The sequence below is a fragment of the Microcebus murinus genome, chromosome 9 (assembly GCF_040939455.1).
Source record: "Microcebus murinus isolate Inina chromosome 9, M.murinus_Inina_mat1.0, whole genome shotgun sequence".
Taxonomy (NCBI): domain Eukaryota; kingdom Metazoa; phylum Chordata; class Mammalia; order Primates; family Cheirogaleidae; genus Microcebus; species Microcebus murinus.
In genome coordinates this window covers 16,589,692-16,609,264 of record NC_134112.1, presented here as the reverse complement: position 1 = coordinate 16,609,264, position 19,573 = coordinate 16,589,692, and the positions used below count along the sequence as shown (strand labels likewise).

Sequence of the window (19,573 nt, the reverse complement as noted above, 5' to 3'; positions counted from 1 at the left end):
CATTTCCTAGTTGATTTTTGTCGAGATAAAGCTCCATTTAAAAGACAGTTGCCTGTATACAATTCCTGGGTTGTCAAACTGCTGAATTTGGTCCAGCTAATGAATAAAAAAGTTAGCCATACAAAAAATTAAGTAAATTTTTGATGACTATTTTTTAAATTCATAGAAAGGATCTCTAAGTAGCAATGCAATGAAAATATAATAATTGGGAATGAGTGCATAGAATAAATTAAATGTGTTGCTTTTAAAAATATTTAATTTTTTCAATGCTTATTTTTGTTACTATAGATTTAATAAGATTTCTTGATTTAATTTCAGCGAATGAAAATCATTTTCTTAAGCAGTTGAAGAATTAAATTACTGTCAATTCTCTCCAACCACTACTAACATCATTTAAAGAAACACAGCTTTGTAATCCCTTTCCACTCATAACTGAAATTTTACTTAAAATATACTTAAATACGGTACCACTGTATTCCTTCTCTTCTTCAAGTTCTATTTTTTTTGTTGTTTATGCTTCTCAAGCAAATTTCATTCATTCATTTCACAGAAATGTATCAAGCCCTTACTCCGTGCCAGGCCCTGATGCTAAAGTCATGAAGAAAGCCGTGTTTCTGCCCTCCTGGGCTAACGGTCTACTGGGAGAGACAGTCAAGTGCACAAAAAATTTGCAGCATTGTGGTTAAGTGCTGAAACAGGGGCAGACAGGAGATCCCAGGGGAACAGAGAGCAGAAGAAATCACTTAACTCTACCTGTAAGGTCAGGGAGGGAAGCGCAAGGGGCAATGCTGGCTAAACCAGGCTCCCAGCACCACTCTTTGCACTTGGAAATCACAGGTGCATGATCGTTGGGAAAAGAGCCCTGAACCATGAGGCCAAGGACACCCCACTCACTCCATGACCTCACTCAACCTCTGCCAGCCACTGCATCCCCGCCTCCTGACCAGAAATAACAAGACTGTCTGTTCTGCTCTGGGAAGGATGGCTGTGGGGAATCAAAAGAGCTAATGTCAGTGAAAGGACAACATAATTTCAAGGAATTCACATTCAGTACAACATCGTTGTCACATTCCTCATACAGCAAAAGAGGCTGTAAGAACAGACAAGCAGGGCAATTTGGATGCGGGAAAGAAGGCCTGCTATCAATTCAGAAAGAGTTAAGATTTTTGTTCAGTATAAAAAATCCACAAACCCCAGTATCTTTGGATTTGGACGTGTATCTCTCGAACTTATCTTAGGGAGACAGAATACAGTAATTCGTTTTCTACTCTCAAAATCTAAAATTTACACTCCCTGCCACCACCAAAGGAAGGTAGTTTATAATGCATCAGAATTTTTTTTTTCTTTTTCATCTATAATAGTTTCTTTTCAGTTTAGCAGTTCATATCACTAGCAAAAATGGGGAAAAAGAGGCTTCCTCCTTTTTGTATGTGTTTTTTACACGGTTCCTTTTACTTGTCCGCTTTGGCTTTATGGACTTACATGAGGAAAAAGGATTCAGGGCTGTGTCAAGAAGGCTCTCAGTTTCCAATCAGCTCTTATCTTAAATAAACATGCAACATAGTGCAGGCGTTCAACCTGTGGGGCCTCTGATTTCAACCCCTCATTCAACAGACTTGGGTGATCCTATGCCCTGAAATTCAAGGCAGCATCTCCCCCAAGATACTAATTAATTCAAAAAGAAAAGCAGGAACTTTGTAGTGGGGACACCCGACAGATACCACCTCAACCAACTAACCGAGGGTAACATCACCATTAAGAAGACAGATCGACGTCAAGGACCGCAGACCAGATGCCCTGAGAAGGAAGCACCATTACTTCTGCAGTGCTCTTGCCAAAACTGCATAACCTTCCTTAATTTAACCATGAGGCAAATATAATCCAAATCCAAATTGAGGAACATTCTACCAAACAACTTACCATTACCTCTCAAAAGTGTCAAAGTCATGAATGACAAGGAAAAACTGAGGGACTGTCACAGGTTGGAGGGTGCTAAAGAGATATGACAACCAAATTCAATGTGGGATCCTAGATTACATCCGTAACCAGAGAAAGACATTAGTAGAAAAATAAGTGCAATCAAATGAAGGTATTGCACCAATGCTAATTTACTTAGTTTTGATAATTGTACTATCATCATGCAAAACATTAACATTAGGAGAAGCTGGATGAAGGGTATATAGGAAATTTTGTACTATTTTTGCAACGTTTCCTTGTCAGCCATTATTACCAAATGAAAAGGTTTAAAAACTTCAAGTGAATATTACTGGATTTTGCTTTGATTTTCCAGCTTGCACAGATTCACTGAAATTCTCTATTTCAGATAACCCTTCCCAGTAATCTATACTTATAAAATACATTTATGAATTCCAAATATCTCTTTATTCCTAATACACTAGTGGGGGGGGGGAAGAGATGCCAGTACATTTATAAACCATTTCACAAATACAAAGATAGGAAAAAAATAAATTGATACATTAATAAATAAGAATCATCTATGACTCAATACTACATTTAAGAGTCTCAGGATCAGGACTATTTATTTTCGGTAAGAAGAATGGAAACGAAATTAGAAGTTTCTAGACCTGTCTTTATTTCACCTCAATTGCAGGGAATGGTGGGGGCTCTTCTGTTCTCTCTACCACATCAGGTCCACCTTTATTAGGTTCTTCCTCCCAAAGGAGGAAGCAGTAGAAGTGGCTGATGCCTGAGAAAGCGATCACACCATGACTGCCTAAGACGCCTGGACCCCAGGCACGCCTCCTTCTCGTGTGCCCCTGCTGCAACCTCTGCGTGTAGGCAGGTGCTACACCTTGCTTCTCTCCCTTTCCCCAAACACCAGGTTGAGGATGGAAGGTTCAAGAAGGGCAGTGAGAGCTCCACCCAAGTCTAGAGCCCAACAGAGTCATGCACAGGGAATCAGCAGACATTAGTGCAGTTATTAACCATGTGACACACTGATTTCCCAGAGCTATGGATTCTCATATGTAGTCCCCTGTGGGGACGAAATGTCATTTTCACATAGAATTTGGGCATCCTGATGCCCACATACATAATACTATCAAAAACCACACCCACCTCTTAACATAAAAGAAACAAAGGGAACAATTATAAAATATCTTCAAAGCAGAGAAAACGATCCATGAAAGAAGGAAGTCAGTGAAGGCTAGGGAAGCGCGATCCGTATTACCTTCTTAATGAACGCCACAGAAAAGGTATCCCAGGACACTATGCCATGGTCCATCAGCTCAACGAAGGCCGTCAGGGTGAAGGACAGCATGTCTCCAAAGCTGCAAAACAGAAGGAGACACAAGAGTCAGGAGCCCCGAAGCTGAGCATGAGATAAGACACAGAAGCAAGAAAGCTCTGGAAAAGTGAACACAGGCAGGATTTGAAAAGATGCTCGGGATGAGCTGCCGGGCCACGTACGACTTCCTGGCTAACATGAGTGACAGGAAGGGGCAGGCAGCATCGCCAGGGTCAGCTGGGGCTTTGGAGCCAAGCAGACTTGGGCTCACATGGACTCTCACTGTGGCCGGCTGTGTCACACTGGGCAACTCACTCACCCTCTCCGAGACTTTGTTTCCTCAGCTGAAAAAGTGGGTAGTGATAGCTATTTAACCACAGGGCTGCTCTCGAGCACTTAATAAAGTGTGTGGCATATAAGCACCCAGGAAACAATAGCATAAAGCAGGGGTCCTCAAACTTTTTAAACAGGGGGGGCCAGTTCACTGTCCCTCAGACGGTTGGAGGGCCGTTGGAGAGTGCAGCGCACATTCCACACATGCGCACTGTGGGCCGGGGAGGAGTCGGCTGCTAAGCAAGACAGGCAGCGGCTGCAAAAACACCAAGAGGGCCGGATAAATGTCCTCAGTGGCCCCCATGTGGCCCGAGGGCCATAGTTTGAGGACGCCTGGTTAAAGCAAAGCCTCTTGTGAATCAAAGTTAGGGTGGCTCAGAGAGGGCAATGAACTTCTTTTATCATCCACAGGTATCAATAGGGAAGATTAAAAATAAATCTATTAAGAGAATTAGCACTTTGGAAAAGATTCAAATGGTCTATATATACCTCTATGTATTTAGAGTATACGCAGACACAAATATATATATAAGTAAACACGTTCATTTGGATGTTACTCTGGTCAGCATTTTATTTTTAGTTAATAGGTTTTATGGAATATCTATGGAGATAATGACTCCATGTAACAGGTTTGCTGACCATAATACTTACTGGTATTCAGAAGGCAGTAGGGAGGGTCTAATGTGTGGTTTAGAAACCCTAACAGAGAGTAGGGACCTCAGATAAAAGCACTGTCCATCTAAAACGGTGCCACCTGGGACCCTTATCAGACAATATCCCAGTATCTGCTGCTTTCAAAACAAAACAGACACTTAGACACTCAGAATCTTTTGCAGATACTCACCTTTATCATAAACTGTCATCAGCATAAATATTAACTTAAAATCCTCAAGATAAATCGTCTCTCTTAAATGACATTATATTATGCCAATCAGGATTTCCACACTGAATTATGCAATAGCACTGATTCCTATGCTCAGTTTTTTAAAAATAAAGTTGGTTATCCAGAGTTTTAATCTGAAGGTTCATGCCATTATTGCTACCCTACCAACTCTCCTAACATATTTACATTGAATCTTCCCATCTATTTTCAAATAATAGAATAGAAAACAGATCCTCATTTCTTTTGAAACAGCTTCTTAATTTCCCTTCTTCCTACTGTTTGACTCAGTCTAACCTCAAAAGCGACCTTTTAAATTCGGCATCAGTTCAGAAGTCGTGAGAGTGAAAAGAACCTATAAAAGGGGAAGCAGGGAAGGACAATGACTGAAAGCTTCTGGGACCAGAGAGAATTTGACGAACTAGACAGAAACAGCCAAGTTGGTAGTTTCTGGAGTCAAAGAGCAGAAGTTCCTTTTCCGGTTCTAAGTGGACCTTACCATTCTATGCTCCAGTTTCCTTGTTTATTAAAAACAGGGATGGCAGCAATGATGGCAGTGGTACTGATGCCTAACTCAGATTCTTGGGGAAATGAAACGAGGTAACATACTTAAAACCTCTGACCACTGTGCAGCGTATAGTAAGCAGCCTGTGAGTGTTAGCTATCATCACTATGCAAAAGCGGTATTTTTAAAAGACGAATGAAGCCCATGATTTTCAAATGTTTGGCTTCATTGTGTCAAGCATTCTCGGTGCTCAGAAGCAGAAAGAAAAAAAAAAAATGCAAGGAAAGCCAAACCATTCAGGCCAGATAGAAACCAGCTAACACCTCTGGCTTTTCAGAGCCACACACAGGCAATCCCAATCTTACAGGTGCCCCCTAGGTGGCATCCAAGGATCATGCCTCAGAAAAAAATTCCAAACCAGAAACTGCAAACTTATTTGAAGGAAAGAACAAAAAAGTAGAAAGACCAGCAAAACTGAGTTAAAAAGGGCAGCGAGAAAGGTTAAATAAAAAGTTCAGAATGACTCTTTCTACAGACAATGAGTCAGAAAAAAATCCAAATTTCTGATTGCAAAAATAAAAATAAAAGAGAGAGAAAGAGAGAAAGAAGGAAAGAAAAAAATGCCCTAGGAAATAAAAACCAGGTAATAAAAGCAATTAGTAAGATTTATTAATAGACTGGGTAGGCATTAGTATTATTGCGAAAATGTTATTATTTAGTAATGTATAGCATTGGTAGTAAGCAATATTAGGGTATTTATTTTATTTACTTAAAAAGAGGAAAAACAACCAAATGATAACTAATAGTTGGCATTTGCTTATGCCTGGCATGCTAAAAGACCTCAAATGCTAAAAGATTCTCACGTGCACCCCATGGGAGGGTGGCACTGACGGTCCCTAGACAGTGCAAAAAACCAGCCGCAGTGACGCCAGCAGCAGAACAAGTAGTGGAAAGGCAGAGGAATGCACGCTGCGGGCTCCAAACCCTTCTTACAGTCCCAGTCAGCTACCAGAGACTGGGAATGCAGATGGCACTAGTCTTCGTTAGCTGCTTTAAAAGCAATAGATACATTATATTTATGCTCTCTAATAAATGAAGGCAAAATGACTCTGCTCCCTAGCTACCTGCTCAACGGAACCCTAAACCACATGGCCTTAAGAACTTCTGGACACAGTCAACCTCCTCTAAAATATTCCAGAACTGTGTCTACAGACTCCTCCAGGCTGCAAAGAGCTTGGAGAAAAATATGGAGAGAAAGAGAAAGAGTATCATCAGGTTTTCAAATCTCCAACCTAGTTTGGGGGGGGCCAGGATTTCAATCTCTGTAGCTGTTAAGGAGGTAGAACACCATTTCTGAGACTGCAGATGGAGCTATCTGTGCTACTCAGTTATCCATTAGTGCAAATGATCGGGAAGGGAGAGAAAACCTTCACAGCAGACACTAACCAAGGTGCTCAGAGGAAGCATAGTTCTCTAAGACTATCTAATAACATGATAGAAATAATTAATTATATTAGTATAATATCTATTATACATTATATTATGCAATAATATTTTGCATAAAATGCACAAACATATGTCAAATACACTACATGTATTTATATATGTACATGTATGTATACATAATTATGAATGTGTATAACATATGTAATTCATTATGACTGGTTGCTGGGTGACATAGTAGGTTTCCCCGAGGGAGAACTCTTTCAAAATTCAACTTCGAATCCTCGGGTGCAAGGAAAGGATGGCCATGCTAAAATTTTACTGCATTCCAGATCAAGAGACTGAATCACCTCTCTCAAGTGAGGCGGTTATAAGAGATCTTACTGAATCCTGACACACACACTCCTGGAAGAGTGATCTAGGCTCCCAAGAGAGAAAGCAGAAGTCAAGTTTTACCTCTGAAATCAATGCTGGGTATGCAGTATCAAGGCTAAAAGAATCACAAATACAAAGGAACCACATAGCACATTCAGGAACATTTTTATTTGTTTGGGTTATTTGTTTTTTGTAAAGCGTTAGGCTAAAGATTTTGCAGTACTGACAGCCACAAATTAAATCAACTGCAAACTTTACATGCTGGTAGAGAGCCACTGTCACAGCCAACACACCATGTGTGCTGGAATGATTCAAATAAATGTTTCTCATCAACTTAGTGGAGACCATCTTCCTTCCAACAAAATTCAGCCAATCTCAAAACAAGCATGTAAATTTATGCTGCTAATCTTATAAAAGAATAGTGTTTCCAAATGTTTCCATGGAGTGGCATGCCCAGTGAAGAACTGGAGAAAAGATGAAGATAAAGGCCACTTTTAAAGCTATCAATAAGCTGTACTGAATAGATCCTTGATTGCCAAAGTTAATGGCTATAATTCTTCCCTGACCTTTGATTTTTTCCATGTATTTTCTTCTTTTTTAAGGAGGGTTAAAATTTACATACATTGAAAGGTATGGATTTCTAAGTCACTCTTTAGACACTCCCATTAGCCTTTAAAATCACAGCATGACTTACATTGGCAAACATTCTTCTGGCTCCTTTGCTGGAAATTTAAGTGCATATCAATTCTGGACTCTATTCTATTCCATTGATCTATTTGTCTATTTCCTTATACCAATATCAGACTGTCTTGATAACTGACTTTATAATAAGTATTAAAGTCAGTTAATGATATTCTTCAACTTTGTTGTTGACTACTCTGGATATTCTAGGTCCTATACATTTCCATTTAAATTTTAGGATTGACTTGTAATTCTTTTAAAAATAATTAATTGATTTTTCACTGAACCTAGAGGTTAACTGGGGGAGAACTGCTATGCAACGATATTGTGTCTTCCAACCCATGAAATGGTATATCTCTCCACTTATTTAGGTCTTCTTAAATTCCTCTCAGCCATTTATTTATTTTTCAGCAAATAGATATCACATCTCTTGTTGAATTTCTTCCTAAGAATAAATTATGATTTTAATACTTTATAAATGGAAATTTTAAAATTTCATTTTCCAGTTGTTTGCTATTAACATTTAAAAATACATCAGTTTTTATATATTGACATTGTATCCTGAGACCTTGCTACATTCATTTATACCTAGCAGTTTCTTTTAAGATTCTTTAGGATTCTCTATGTAGATAATAATGTCTTCTATGAATAGAGATGGTTTTACATCTTCCTTTCTGATATGCTTTTTAATTTCTTTCTTGACTTAGTGCAATGGCTGAGAATTCTTGTACAATGTTGAATAGAAGTGCAGAAAGCAAACATACTTGCCTTATTATCAATTTTTAGGGTAGGAAACATTCAGTCTTTCAACATTAAGTATGATGGGTTTTTCATAGATGCCTTTATTAAGTTGAAGAAGTTTTCTCTATTCCTGGCTTGCTGAGAACATTACAAAGGATGATGGATTTTATGAAATGCTTTTTATCTATTAAGATGAGTTTTCTCTTTAGGTTTTCTCCTTTATTTTGTTAAATACACATTGATTGATCTTCAAATATTAAATCATTTCTGAGATAAACCCTTATTAGTCACAATGTATTATCCATTTAATGTATTGTTTCATTATATTTATTTAATAGAACTCAGCTAAGGGGAAGCTCCAGAACAAACACTGCCTGTTAGAGGAGTCCCCCACTGGGCAGAAATGGCCAGTCCCTGGGATCCTCACCGTGCCCACTGACTGGGGGCTGCCTCTCAAGAGTACAGTCTTTATTTAAAAGCTGCTATAGATCTTTAATGTGCTGTCAGTGGAAGCCATCAGCTAAAAGAACTCCACATGGCTGACTGGTAATTTTTTTCTTGAAAGGAGATCAACGCCACGTGTATCCATAGCCAATGCATTTGGTCATTTCTGTTTTCTAAGGTCCTTGCCCATTGCATCTTTTCATCTAAAATTTTAAATTTATGGGCATAAAATTATTCACAATATTCCTTTATTTTCCTTTTAATGTCAGTATGAGCTATAGTGATAATAGGTCAACATTGTACACTCCTCTTTCACTACTAGTATTGCTATTTAGATTTCTTTCTTCTTTTTTTTTTCCTAATAGATATTTTCAAATAATCGATTTTTGGCTTTAATTTTTTTCCATTTTTTGTCTCTTTTCTATTTCATTGATTGCTGCTCTTTTTATTCTCTCTTTTAATTCTTTTATTTTCTTCTACTTACTTTATTCACATTTTTAATAGCTTCTTAAGTAAAGATTTAGATCATTATTTTTGTTAATTATTCTTCTTTTCCAATATAGGCACTTAGGGCTATAAATTTCCCTCTAAGCACTGCTATAGCCTCATCCCAAATTTTCGTATGTTTTCATTACCAAGTTAAAAATATTTGGTCATTTCAACTGGGTTATTCCTTGACTCTTGGGTAATGTGGAGGTGTGTTTTCTAATTTCTAAACTTCTGAGGCTTTCAGCTACTTTATTGTTATCAATTTTTAATTGAATGTCCTTGTGATCAAGGAACATAATCTATATAATATCAATCATTTGAAAATTCTTGAGACTTTCTATGGCCCAGTATATGATCTATCTTGCTGAATATTCCATGTGTACTTGAAAAGAATATGTATTCTGCTGTTGTTGGGTGTAATGCTCTATAAATGACAATTAAGACAAGACCATTGATAGTGCTGATCACATCTTCTATATCCCTATTGGTTTTGCCTAGTTTTCCTATCAGGTGAGAGTGATATTAAAATCCTCAACTATGATGACAGGTTTGTCTATTTTTCTCTTTAGTTATCAATTTTTGCTTTATGTATTTTGAAGCCTTATTATTATGGGCATACCTTTATGATTTATGTCTTCCTAATGAGTTGACCATTTTATTGTTAGTTATTCCTCTTTTATCTCTGATAATATAGTCTTCAAGTCTTATTTTTCCTGATATTAATAAAGCTACTCAGTTTCATTATTATCATTATTCATTTTATCTATTTTACAGATTGGATAATTTATACTTATCTATCTTCAAGATGACTGTCCCTTCTTCTGCCATCTTCAACCCACACACAGTAAATTTTTCATTTTAACTATTGTACTTCTTATACTTTGTATTTGGTTACTTTTTATGGTTTTCATTTCTCTGCTAAGACTCTCCATGTGTGCATTCACTACACTGATACTTTTCTTTAGTCTTTTAACATATTTATAAAATTTGTTTTAAAACCTTCATCTGCTAATACCAACATATGAGTCATCTCAGGGTCAGTTTCTACTACCTGTTTTGTTTTCCCTCTTAACTATGGCTTTTCTTTTGCTATTTCCTTACGCACCTAGTGATTTTTTTACTGTACACTAAACTTTGTGAATAAAACATAGCCAAGGCTCAGCATTCAGGTTTGTTCCTCTGAGGAGTGTTGATTTTTGTTCTAATAGGAAATTAAACTCCAAACTCTGCAGTGAGTGACAGCTGACATCTCTGTTCGATTCTTTCCATTTCCAGTTGCTGTTTTTATCACAGCCCCTGGGGTTTTCATATATACATGTGCATTCACACTTCAGTGATAAGCAATGGATTTGGGCAGAGTTTATATGTAATTGTGGGGCTTCACATCCTCTTAGCTTACCTTCTTTCATGAATTCTCCTAATTATCTAGCTGCTCTGACAGTCCTAAACTATGTCCTCTCAGTAACTTACTGAAGTCTGAAGCTTTCTGCCACCCCATCCTACCCAGATGAGCAGGTATTCTCAGGCAAAAAGCTGCAAACACACATATCTCACCCAAGTCCCATCTATTCCTTTAAGGGTTGACTTCCTTCTACTTTCTGCCTGCTTTGGGTTGCTATTCGGTCCCTTTGAAGAGTTGTTTTTAGATGTTTAGTTTACAGTATTTTGTTCAGATTTTATAATTCTTATCTGTGTTCGTTAGTCTGATTTATGTTACTCTGCCATTATTAGAACCAAGACCCTGACCATTGATTTTTGTCTATGATTAATAAGTGGAAATCATGAACCACAGTTAAAACTGTCCAGCATCCTTACATACCAAAAGATTGAAACTACTGACAAATTTTTAAGGAAATGCTTTGGCTTCAGATCCTCAAATACCTCTACATTAGCAAATTGTATAAGGTTGATAGAGAGAAAATAGGATCAAATTGCAGCTCTTCCATGTGATTTTAACTTCTACACCCAGAAAACAGTGATCTTGTTTGCTGGATGTAAGTGTGGATTAGAAATAATGAGTGTAAACACTGAGACAGTGCCCAGGATAGATTAAAGTCTCATAAAAAAATGGCTCTACTGCCATTATCATTAAGTGCTTCTACTGTATTAAATATATCAAAATAAAATTTAAGAAGCTTTACCATGGAAACTCAATATAGCTTTCTACTTTATTAGGATTTAATAAACAGAAGAGTTCCTGCAACTAATACTTTTTCTATGTGTGAGGAATATGGAAAGATGAATGATTTGAGACCGGCATCATACTACAGTACAGAAGGGGATGAGGATTTTTTTCTGAAGGGCTTAAAATACAGGGTCCACATTTTGAGATGCTGTTCAGTCTTCCTTCTCAAACTGAAATTATCTGCTTAACAGCGTGGCACTGTGGAAATCTGTTCAGCTTACTTCAAAGAGTTTGTTAGATCATATTTGGACTCACCCATTCAGTGGATAAGAAAGGCACTTCCAAGGGAAAACTCTAAGAAAGAAGTTCTGAGATCTCCAGACATAATTATCATGCAATTCACTTAACAGACAGGCGATCTAACACTTTCCCAAGCTCGAAGTAAATAATTTTCATTCCATACTTCAATCCTGAATATTTTTTTTAAATGTGGATCTTTTTCTTTCTGAGCCATTGAAGAAAATGAAAGACTTTTGACTTTGAACATCACATAGGCCACAAAAAAGAAAGTTTTGCTTAAAGTAATACATAAAATTATGTTTTGCATTACTCCAAGGAGTAGAATAGCAATCCTGATGTGATCATTTAGTGGTTACAAACATAAAATACCCTTTCTACTGCAAAGCAAAAGAAAAGGAAAATGGATTTTTAAAGAACCCATTTATATAAGAATATCAAACAGAAAGCAAAAAAATAAATAAATAAATCACTTAGTCAAAATATCTGGATGCATAGTTATACAATCAGTCAGAGGACAGGGTGTAATTATGCAGAGAAGAAGAAAGTGTTAAGTCATCAATACTAATTGATCATAAATTCTTACCAAGGCTTCATAATCTTCTGCAATTTCTGGTATCGTCTGCAAAATTTAAAAACAACCAAGTGAGGAACACGTTTCAAAGCAACAATCTTTATACAAAGAACAAATCTTGGAAAAAAAAAAACCTCAGGATTATATTAGATATAGGACAGATACAATGCCGTGAAGTAAAAGTTTATCCATTTCAAAATATAATAATACACTAGTGTTTTGTAATGACAAGAAATTATCAAAATATCAAGATTAAGCTACTGTCACCAGCCTATTGCATTTGCTAACAAGTAAAAGCGGTAAGATCAGCCCATTTGGAAGAAAATGGGTAGATGTTCAATGAAAGGGGAACACCTAGCAATAAAAATGGATACATTTTCAATGAAAAAAGTTAATTCCAAAAGCACTAGACTATGAAAAAATATTTTATTATCTTTCTTTGGTAAAATGCCTTTACTAATTGTACTTTCTCTTTTCTTGAAATAAAGGTTGCTTTTTCTTAGGGAAGACACTGCAATGTCTTTGCAATGAGACACTGCAGTAGTGTTAAACCCCAACACTGGAACTCTGGGATGTTAGCCTGGAATAGACAAACCTGCCTGCAAGAAAGGACAATTGTGTTTTTTTTAAAAAAACCACAAAGCTCAAGAAGATAAAGGAACAATGCTTCTACCTGGTCAAACCACCTCCCATTCCCCAAGTCTGCTAATGTCTCTGCCTTGAATATGCTTTTCCCTCTGTATTAAATATCTTTCCCCTCCTTGTCCAATGAGCTAAATAAGTCCTACTCCCAAACTCCCCTCATTCTAGGCTTTCTTTAGAAGCCTCCCTGGCATCTGATTTCCCTTCCTCGGCCAGAAGTGGGTTGCACCTGCCCCTGAACACCACAGCTAGAAGCCTTAGGCCATCTCACCGTCCTTTTAGCTCCCTGAGGGCCAGGGCTCTCACTATGAGTAACCAGGCTGACATCTGGCACATCCAGAGTAGGGACTCGAGAAATGGCTGATGAATGGTTTTGCTCTTCAGAAGTTTCACATTCTCAACCACATAAAAGGTAACCACTTCAGAAACCCAAATGTCCACAGGAAGACTAAATCTACTCTTTGGTAAAACTGTGGATAGACAGTGTTAAAATAAATGTATAGAAAGAGATCCTTCTCTTCCTTTACCCTCTACCTGCTTTTTTTTTTTTTTAAATACCTATTATCTGCTACCCTTTGTTCATCAAAAAGGCACTGGACAGAGTGAAAGAAGTCAGTGGCCAGGGTGAGGCAGGTCTGAGCAGAACTTGGGGACACACAAGGGCCAGAGACTACTCCCCACTAAAAGGAACCAGGTCTCCTTGAAGAAGTAAATCATGTAGGGCTAAGTCAAGGAAAGATCTAGATAATCCTGGAACATCTAGTTGAGCCAGAAAGTAAAGGAATGCTCAAAAAATGATGGGAGACAAGTCAAAAGTACACAGAAGTCAGCTTGAAGGAGCTCCTACAGGCAAATCAGGGACAAGTTGAACATTAAAATAAATAAAAATAGTGATAGATTACAGCCCAATGAATAAAACAGGAAGGAATGAGTCCACGTTGTATAGAGTGATATGCTGAGGTTTAAAAACCAGATCTCTGGGGAAAACACACACAAATCTGATTTGCACCATTTCCAATTTCCATGGTGTAACTACTCTTGCAATGGTCAATTTAAAGTGCCAACATGACATCAATAAACACAGAGCTGGAAAGAGTTGTGCAAATATGGCTCTCAGGGCACTCCCTGAGAGTATGGGCCAGCTCCAGGGCCCCATGAGAAATAAATATTCATATGAATAATATAAAGCTCTTGCTACAAAAAAAAAGCCAACTAATAAATGTAGAAGGAATGATAGAAAATTCCTTGTTGGAAATCATCAGAGTAATATAATAATTAATTCAGAGAAGAAACATCAGTGCCAAAACTGGGGTGGGGGGATGAAATTGGGGGGAGAAATGGGATTTTACTTAGTTACAAAGTGTCTCCTTATATATTTTTCACGAATTAACTACAATGGTGGGCGGAAATGTTACAATAGAAATATCTGGAAGATGCTATCTTAATCCAGCAGTCAAAGTTAACACTGGCAATATGACAAAGAGACAGCATGTGCCATCATGGAAAAAAAATCATGAGCATCTGTGATAGTCCAGCCAAACAGAATATGGGTCTGATCATGAGAAAACATTGGACAAACCTGTAGAAAAAAAAAATGTTGTTTCAATAGAAAACTAAGCAATATCTATTAATCGAGGTCTGGCTGGAAAATGTCCACACATGTGACATGAAATATAGAGACATTTATTGAAGAAGATACAAGAAACATTGTACATAGGACACTGATGCCTCAGTCCCCTTCAAAGCAGGCACCATGGGACCTCACCAGTTCTCCCAGCATCTCTTCCACTGTTCAAAACAATCTGCAAAATCCTTTTTTGGAATTGCTGTTAGCTAGCTGCCTCATCATATGTTCCTGAATCTCACTCATGGTGTCTGAAATCGCTTCCCTTTCACAGGTGATTTTAGTTTGGGGAAAAACCAGAAATCGCAGGGCACCAAATCTAGGTTGTAGAGAGGCTGAATCACCTGGGTGATTTGATGTTTCACAACAACAACAACAACAACAAAAAACTGCACAAAACGTGACGCATGGGCGGGCGTCTTGTCATGACGAAGCTGCCAATCACGAGCTGCCCATAGCTGTGGCCATTTTCGTCGCATTGCATCTCTCAACCGACAAAGAACAATGAGGAAGTACTCCTTACTAATTGTTTGTCCTGGAAGAGCGTACTTGTGATGGACAACACCTTCCCAATCAAAAAACACAGTTAACATGCTCTTGATCTTGCTGCAACTTTGTCATGCCCTGTTCTGGGCCTGGAGAACCGGGTGACTTCCATTGGGATGACTGGGCCTTCATTTTCAGATCATAGCTGTAGACCCATCGTTCATCTCTGGTTGTGACCTTCTGGAGGAAATCTGGTGCACTGGTGGCAGTTTGAAGCAAATCATCAGCAATGTAGCACGATGTTCCTTCTGCTCTGTTCCAGAAGCCGAGGAATGCATTTTGTAACAACACATTTCATGCCAAAATCCTGCATCAGAATCTCGTACACAGTAGTTTTTGGAATCCCCAGATCAGCTTCTAGTTCTCACGCTGTCCGTCACTGATCTTTGTTGCCTGCAGCCCGTGCATGTCAACATTCTCAGGTGTTCTGCTTGTTGCAGGCCCTCCAGAACGTGGATCACTTTCAACACATTCTCTACCATCTTTGAAGCGTTTGTGCCACATTTTATCTGCACCGCACTCGTTGCATTGTCCCTGAAAGCCTTCTCAACCATCCAAATAGCTTCCGTGGAGGAATGTTCAAGCTTAACACAAAATTTGATGCAGATTTATTGCTCTACTCAGTCACTTTGAATGTGACGACCACACAGTACACATGCTCACTCAAGGGCATCCAGTGCCCCACTGACTAGTACAGTGACGTGGGCAATCTTCACGCATGCGCATTACAGTCTACTCTGCTTGGCTGCCAGGTTACATGGATGTCGCACAAACCATTCTAGTTATATTAACAATGGCTGGATACTTTCTGGACAGACCTCCTATACCACACCTTTCTGGGCTATCAGATTCTAGCCCTGTTGTTTTTGAGCTGCTATTTTACAACTTTTTATAAGTCGTAGTAACTGAGATACACACACACACACACATATGCTCATACGTATGTATGTATATATATGCACACATATATATACACATATACGTGTGTGTGTATCTTTGTTTCATTGTCTGGTAGTGATTTAATTGACTTTCTCCCCGCTGGCAGAAAACTAGTTTTGTCTCCATTTGCAATTCATCTCAACATTCCTTTGCTTCATATAAATTTGAGTTCTTTTGACTTTTCCTTTGAATCTTATAACATCTGCCTGGTTCCCTGTTATATGAGTAAAATGAGTCCTTTTAACATGTGTTCATCTGTGTATATATATATATATATATATGAGAGTTTTCATTTTACTTTTCCCTGAAAATTACCTTTAGCAAATTACCGTTTAACAAACCCACATTAGAGAATATTCTGTAATAGAGAATGGCTGACCCATAATTGGAAAATGCCTAGGTCATGAAAAAAAAAAGGAACAACTGAGGAACAGTTCCAGATTGAAGGAGACAGGATAAGTAGGTGCCAGGTGCCACCCTGAGTTAGGCTGCTTGCATTAAAGGCCTTGAATGGGACAACTGGTGACCCTTGCATGGGTCTCCAGGATAAGAGCAAACAGGAGTTCTCTGGACTATTCTTGCAACTTTTCTTTAAGTTTGAAACTATTTGAAATAACATGCATGTGTGTGTAATATATAAAGCAGTCACTGTAAAGTTTCAAAATAACTTTCTGGCATAGGGCCTGAGCATCCTTATGTTTTTTATGTGTTCCACCTCCTGACTTCGGAGGGTTCTCCCTGTCCACAGTGCAGAGATACTTCAGTGCTGACTCACAGCCTTTCTTACTCCTCAACTTTTGCATCCTCACTCTGGCTTCAGATTACACATAAAGAGAAGGGAAATTTTTGTTGTGTTGTTCATCTATTGCCCTAACTGGGATACCCCCCCATACACACACACACACACACACACACACAGAGCCAATTTTTTTTTTTTTAGAGGAACGTGAACAGAAGAGAAATTATTCTAAAGGCTGATGTTTCACAGTGGCCAGAAACCTCTCACCTCGGCCCAAGGAATAGCATTCTTTTCACCAGCAGAAGATAATCTTTCTTTCCAAGGGGCTGTGTGACCCCTTCTCATTTCCATTACCAGAGTGATGACAAAGAGAGAAAGCGAAAGGGGAGAGGAGGAGACTCCAGTCCTGTTGAAGGAATTTTCTGCCACACAACCTCTGACAAAGCCCTAGAAAGCCAGCCTCTTGGGATTTTGTGATGCAAATTTCTGGCTGGGCCCCAGAGAGCTGTTCCAGCTGGGCCCTCCCTAAGCTGCACAGAGCGCACCTCCAGGAAAACAGACAGAGTGAGCTGGGAAAACCCGGGCAGCCTTTACAGCTGGGGCTGACTTGGCACAGACCGCAGCAGTGGCTTCTTTTTGGCTCAGGTCTGTGGCCTCTGAGGTGAAGTGCAAAACTTGCGTGGCCTGGCCTGGACCTCCCAGAGCAGCCATGGCTTATACGAGACAAGTTCTCAGAAGCAATGGCATGAGTTAGAGCTGGTCATCTGTGTCCCTGGAGGCTAACAAAGTTACTTTCAAAAAAGAAGTTCATTTTTTGTGTGAAAACAAAATCTCCGAGAAGGTCACCCATAGGGCAAAGCTGTCATAGACATCTTTGCATTCTCCACACACACCTCCTCTTACCCGTCACGTGCCTGACCTGGTGGCAGGAATACTGTTCGGCACTCGTATAATATACGCTTTGCTCAATGAATGAAAAGCTACAAATCCATCTCGAGTGTGGGGCTAAGGAACATCAAAGCCAAGACATCATTCAGGGTGCATAATTCAAGTCATATCTCAATTTTCACAACGCCAAGAAAATGAAAATAGCTATGGTTCAGGCAAACAGAAAGCACTTTGATTAATGGAAGTTTAATATGAAATTGTTCTTGTGTTAACGCAACAATAACATTTTTTATACACAACACGCCTAATATACGTACACACAGCATCAGTCAAACTTCCCATCTGTGTCATGTGTATGACAGAATGGGCAGAGGACTAATAATTTATACAATTAATGTTGTTTCTTTATAAGACAATTGCCTAAGAGCTTTACATATTACTGAAATAACTATGGGACTCCTTCCACTGTTCCTAATACACCCACATTTTGTAGAAATGACCTCAACCAAACAAATAAAACAGCACTTACGAATTCCTCAGATTAATGAGAATTACACAAATATCCCAATGCTGTTTTTCCTAGGAAAAACTAGAAAGCCTTAGGGAACACCAGCCCAGGACTGACAAAGGTATTAGAAAAAGACATACTCCTACACAAATGGAAAAGTATAAATTAGCATATTTCAGCAAGCTATTGGGTTATCCTTATTTTAAAACAGCTCTAAAATGTGCATATGCTCTGAGTCAAAAATTTTATTTCAATAAAATAATTTAAATATTCTCAAAGATTCTGCTAAAAGAAAAGCTGAATGCAGAATGTTCAGAAACAAACCTGAAAACAAAGTAAATGTGCTAAAATAGGGAAATGGTTAACCATATTGTGCACATTCTTCAAATTGTTATGTTATGTTGTGTATCAGTTGTACTTCAACAAGCTGTTAAAATGAAATAATACGCAGGCAACAAAAATGATTGAGGAATAATATTTAATGGCATGAAAATATTGTTAGGTACAAAAAGCAGGTTATAAAAACATGCATATCATAATTCTGCCTTTATAAAGCCTGTGTGTATGTATCTACTAATAAAAGAGTATACAAAAAGAAAATACACCAAGATATTAAAATTGGTGGTCTGTGGAAAGGTAGACTACTGATTCTTATTCTTCCTTCTGCTTATTTACATATATTTTAAACAATAAATATGATTTTCATTAAGAAAAAAAGTTAATTCAAAAAAATTGTTAGAGATCTTTGTAAATTCACAACTTTAACTTTTTTCACTCTCAACGTTTCTGCCCAGGGTGGTGCTACAGCTTACTCATATTCCAACAGCATAATTTTCCTGTCACATTGCCAGGCGCAAAGAAACTATAAGTATCCTGCCCTTTCATTCTTGGAAATGTTTTCCCTGCTTTTCTGCCTCCACTGAGGAATGGCTATGTAACAGTGGAAGGATATAGAAGTAAACTGTCCATGAGGCATAGACAAAAGCATGGTGTTTTATCAAAACCCAATAAAGGGCAGTATTATTCACTACATTGGACTTAAAGTTTCAGGTGCAATATTTTTCCTTTCAAATAAAATAAAATATATCATTTCTGAGAAATCTGTTGATACCCATCTTTTATGGGTTTTGTTTGTTTTTTTGTCTTTTTGAAACACTGTCCATTCCTTAATATTCTTTGTCTTGCTCAGGTTGGGGCAACATGTTTCCCTACAATTTTATTTCCTTCCACATTTAGGTTTCAAGCAGAATTAGAAATTGAATTTCAAAATTCCACCAAGACAGAAAAGTTAAATCCAGGTTTTAAACACTGTGCTTTGCAAAAGTGACACTTCCACCTCGCTCCTTTGTTGCTGATTTTGCCCCACGGCCCCTCCTGGTACCAGCTGGAGAGAGAGACCTTTTAAAAGTTCAGCCTTGGGTAATGACAAGCAGGCAAGTCATCTCTGAATCTCATTATTACTAAAAGTAAGGAGAAAAATTCCAGCTACATTTCTTCAGTGTTTACTAAAAATTTCCACAGGTCTTGCTTAGGAAACCTCCGCCTGCCCCAGC

At 38.2% G+C, this 19,573-nt stretch overlaps 1 protein-coding gene across 5 annotated transcripts in view; it reads right to left on the bottom strand.

The window, feature by feature from the left end:
• Positions 1 to 19,573, bottom strand: part of ELMO1 (engulfment and cell motility 1) — a 504,832-nt gene that overhangs the window by 310,907 nt on the left and 174,352 nt on the right. For all 5 annotated transcript variants that reach the window (XM_012777572.2, XM_076006306.1, XM_012777576.3 and 2 more), the window contains exons 7-8: positions 12,147 to 12,182; positions 3,191 to 3,290 (exon numbers count right to left, since the gene is read on the bottom strand). In XM_012777572.2, the coding sequence (XP_012633026.1) occupies positions 3,191 to 3,290; positions 12,147 to 12,182 (136 nt within the window). The remainder of the gene's footprint in view (positions 1 to 3,190; positions 3,291 to 12,146; positions 12,183 to 19,573) is intronic.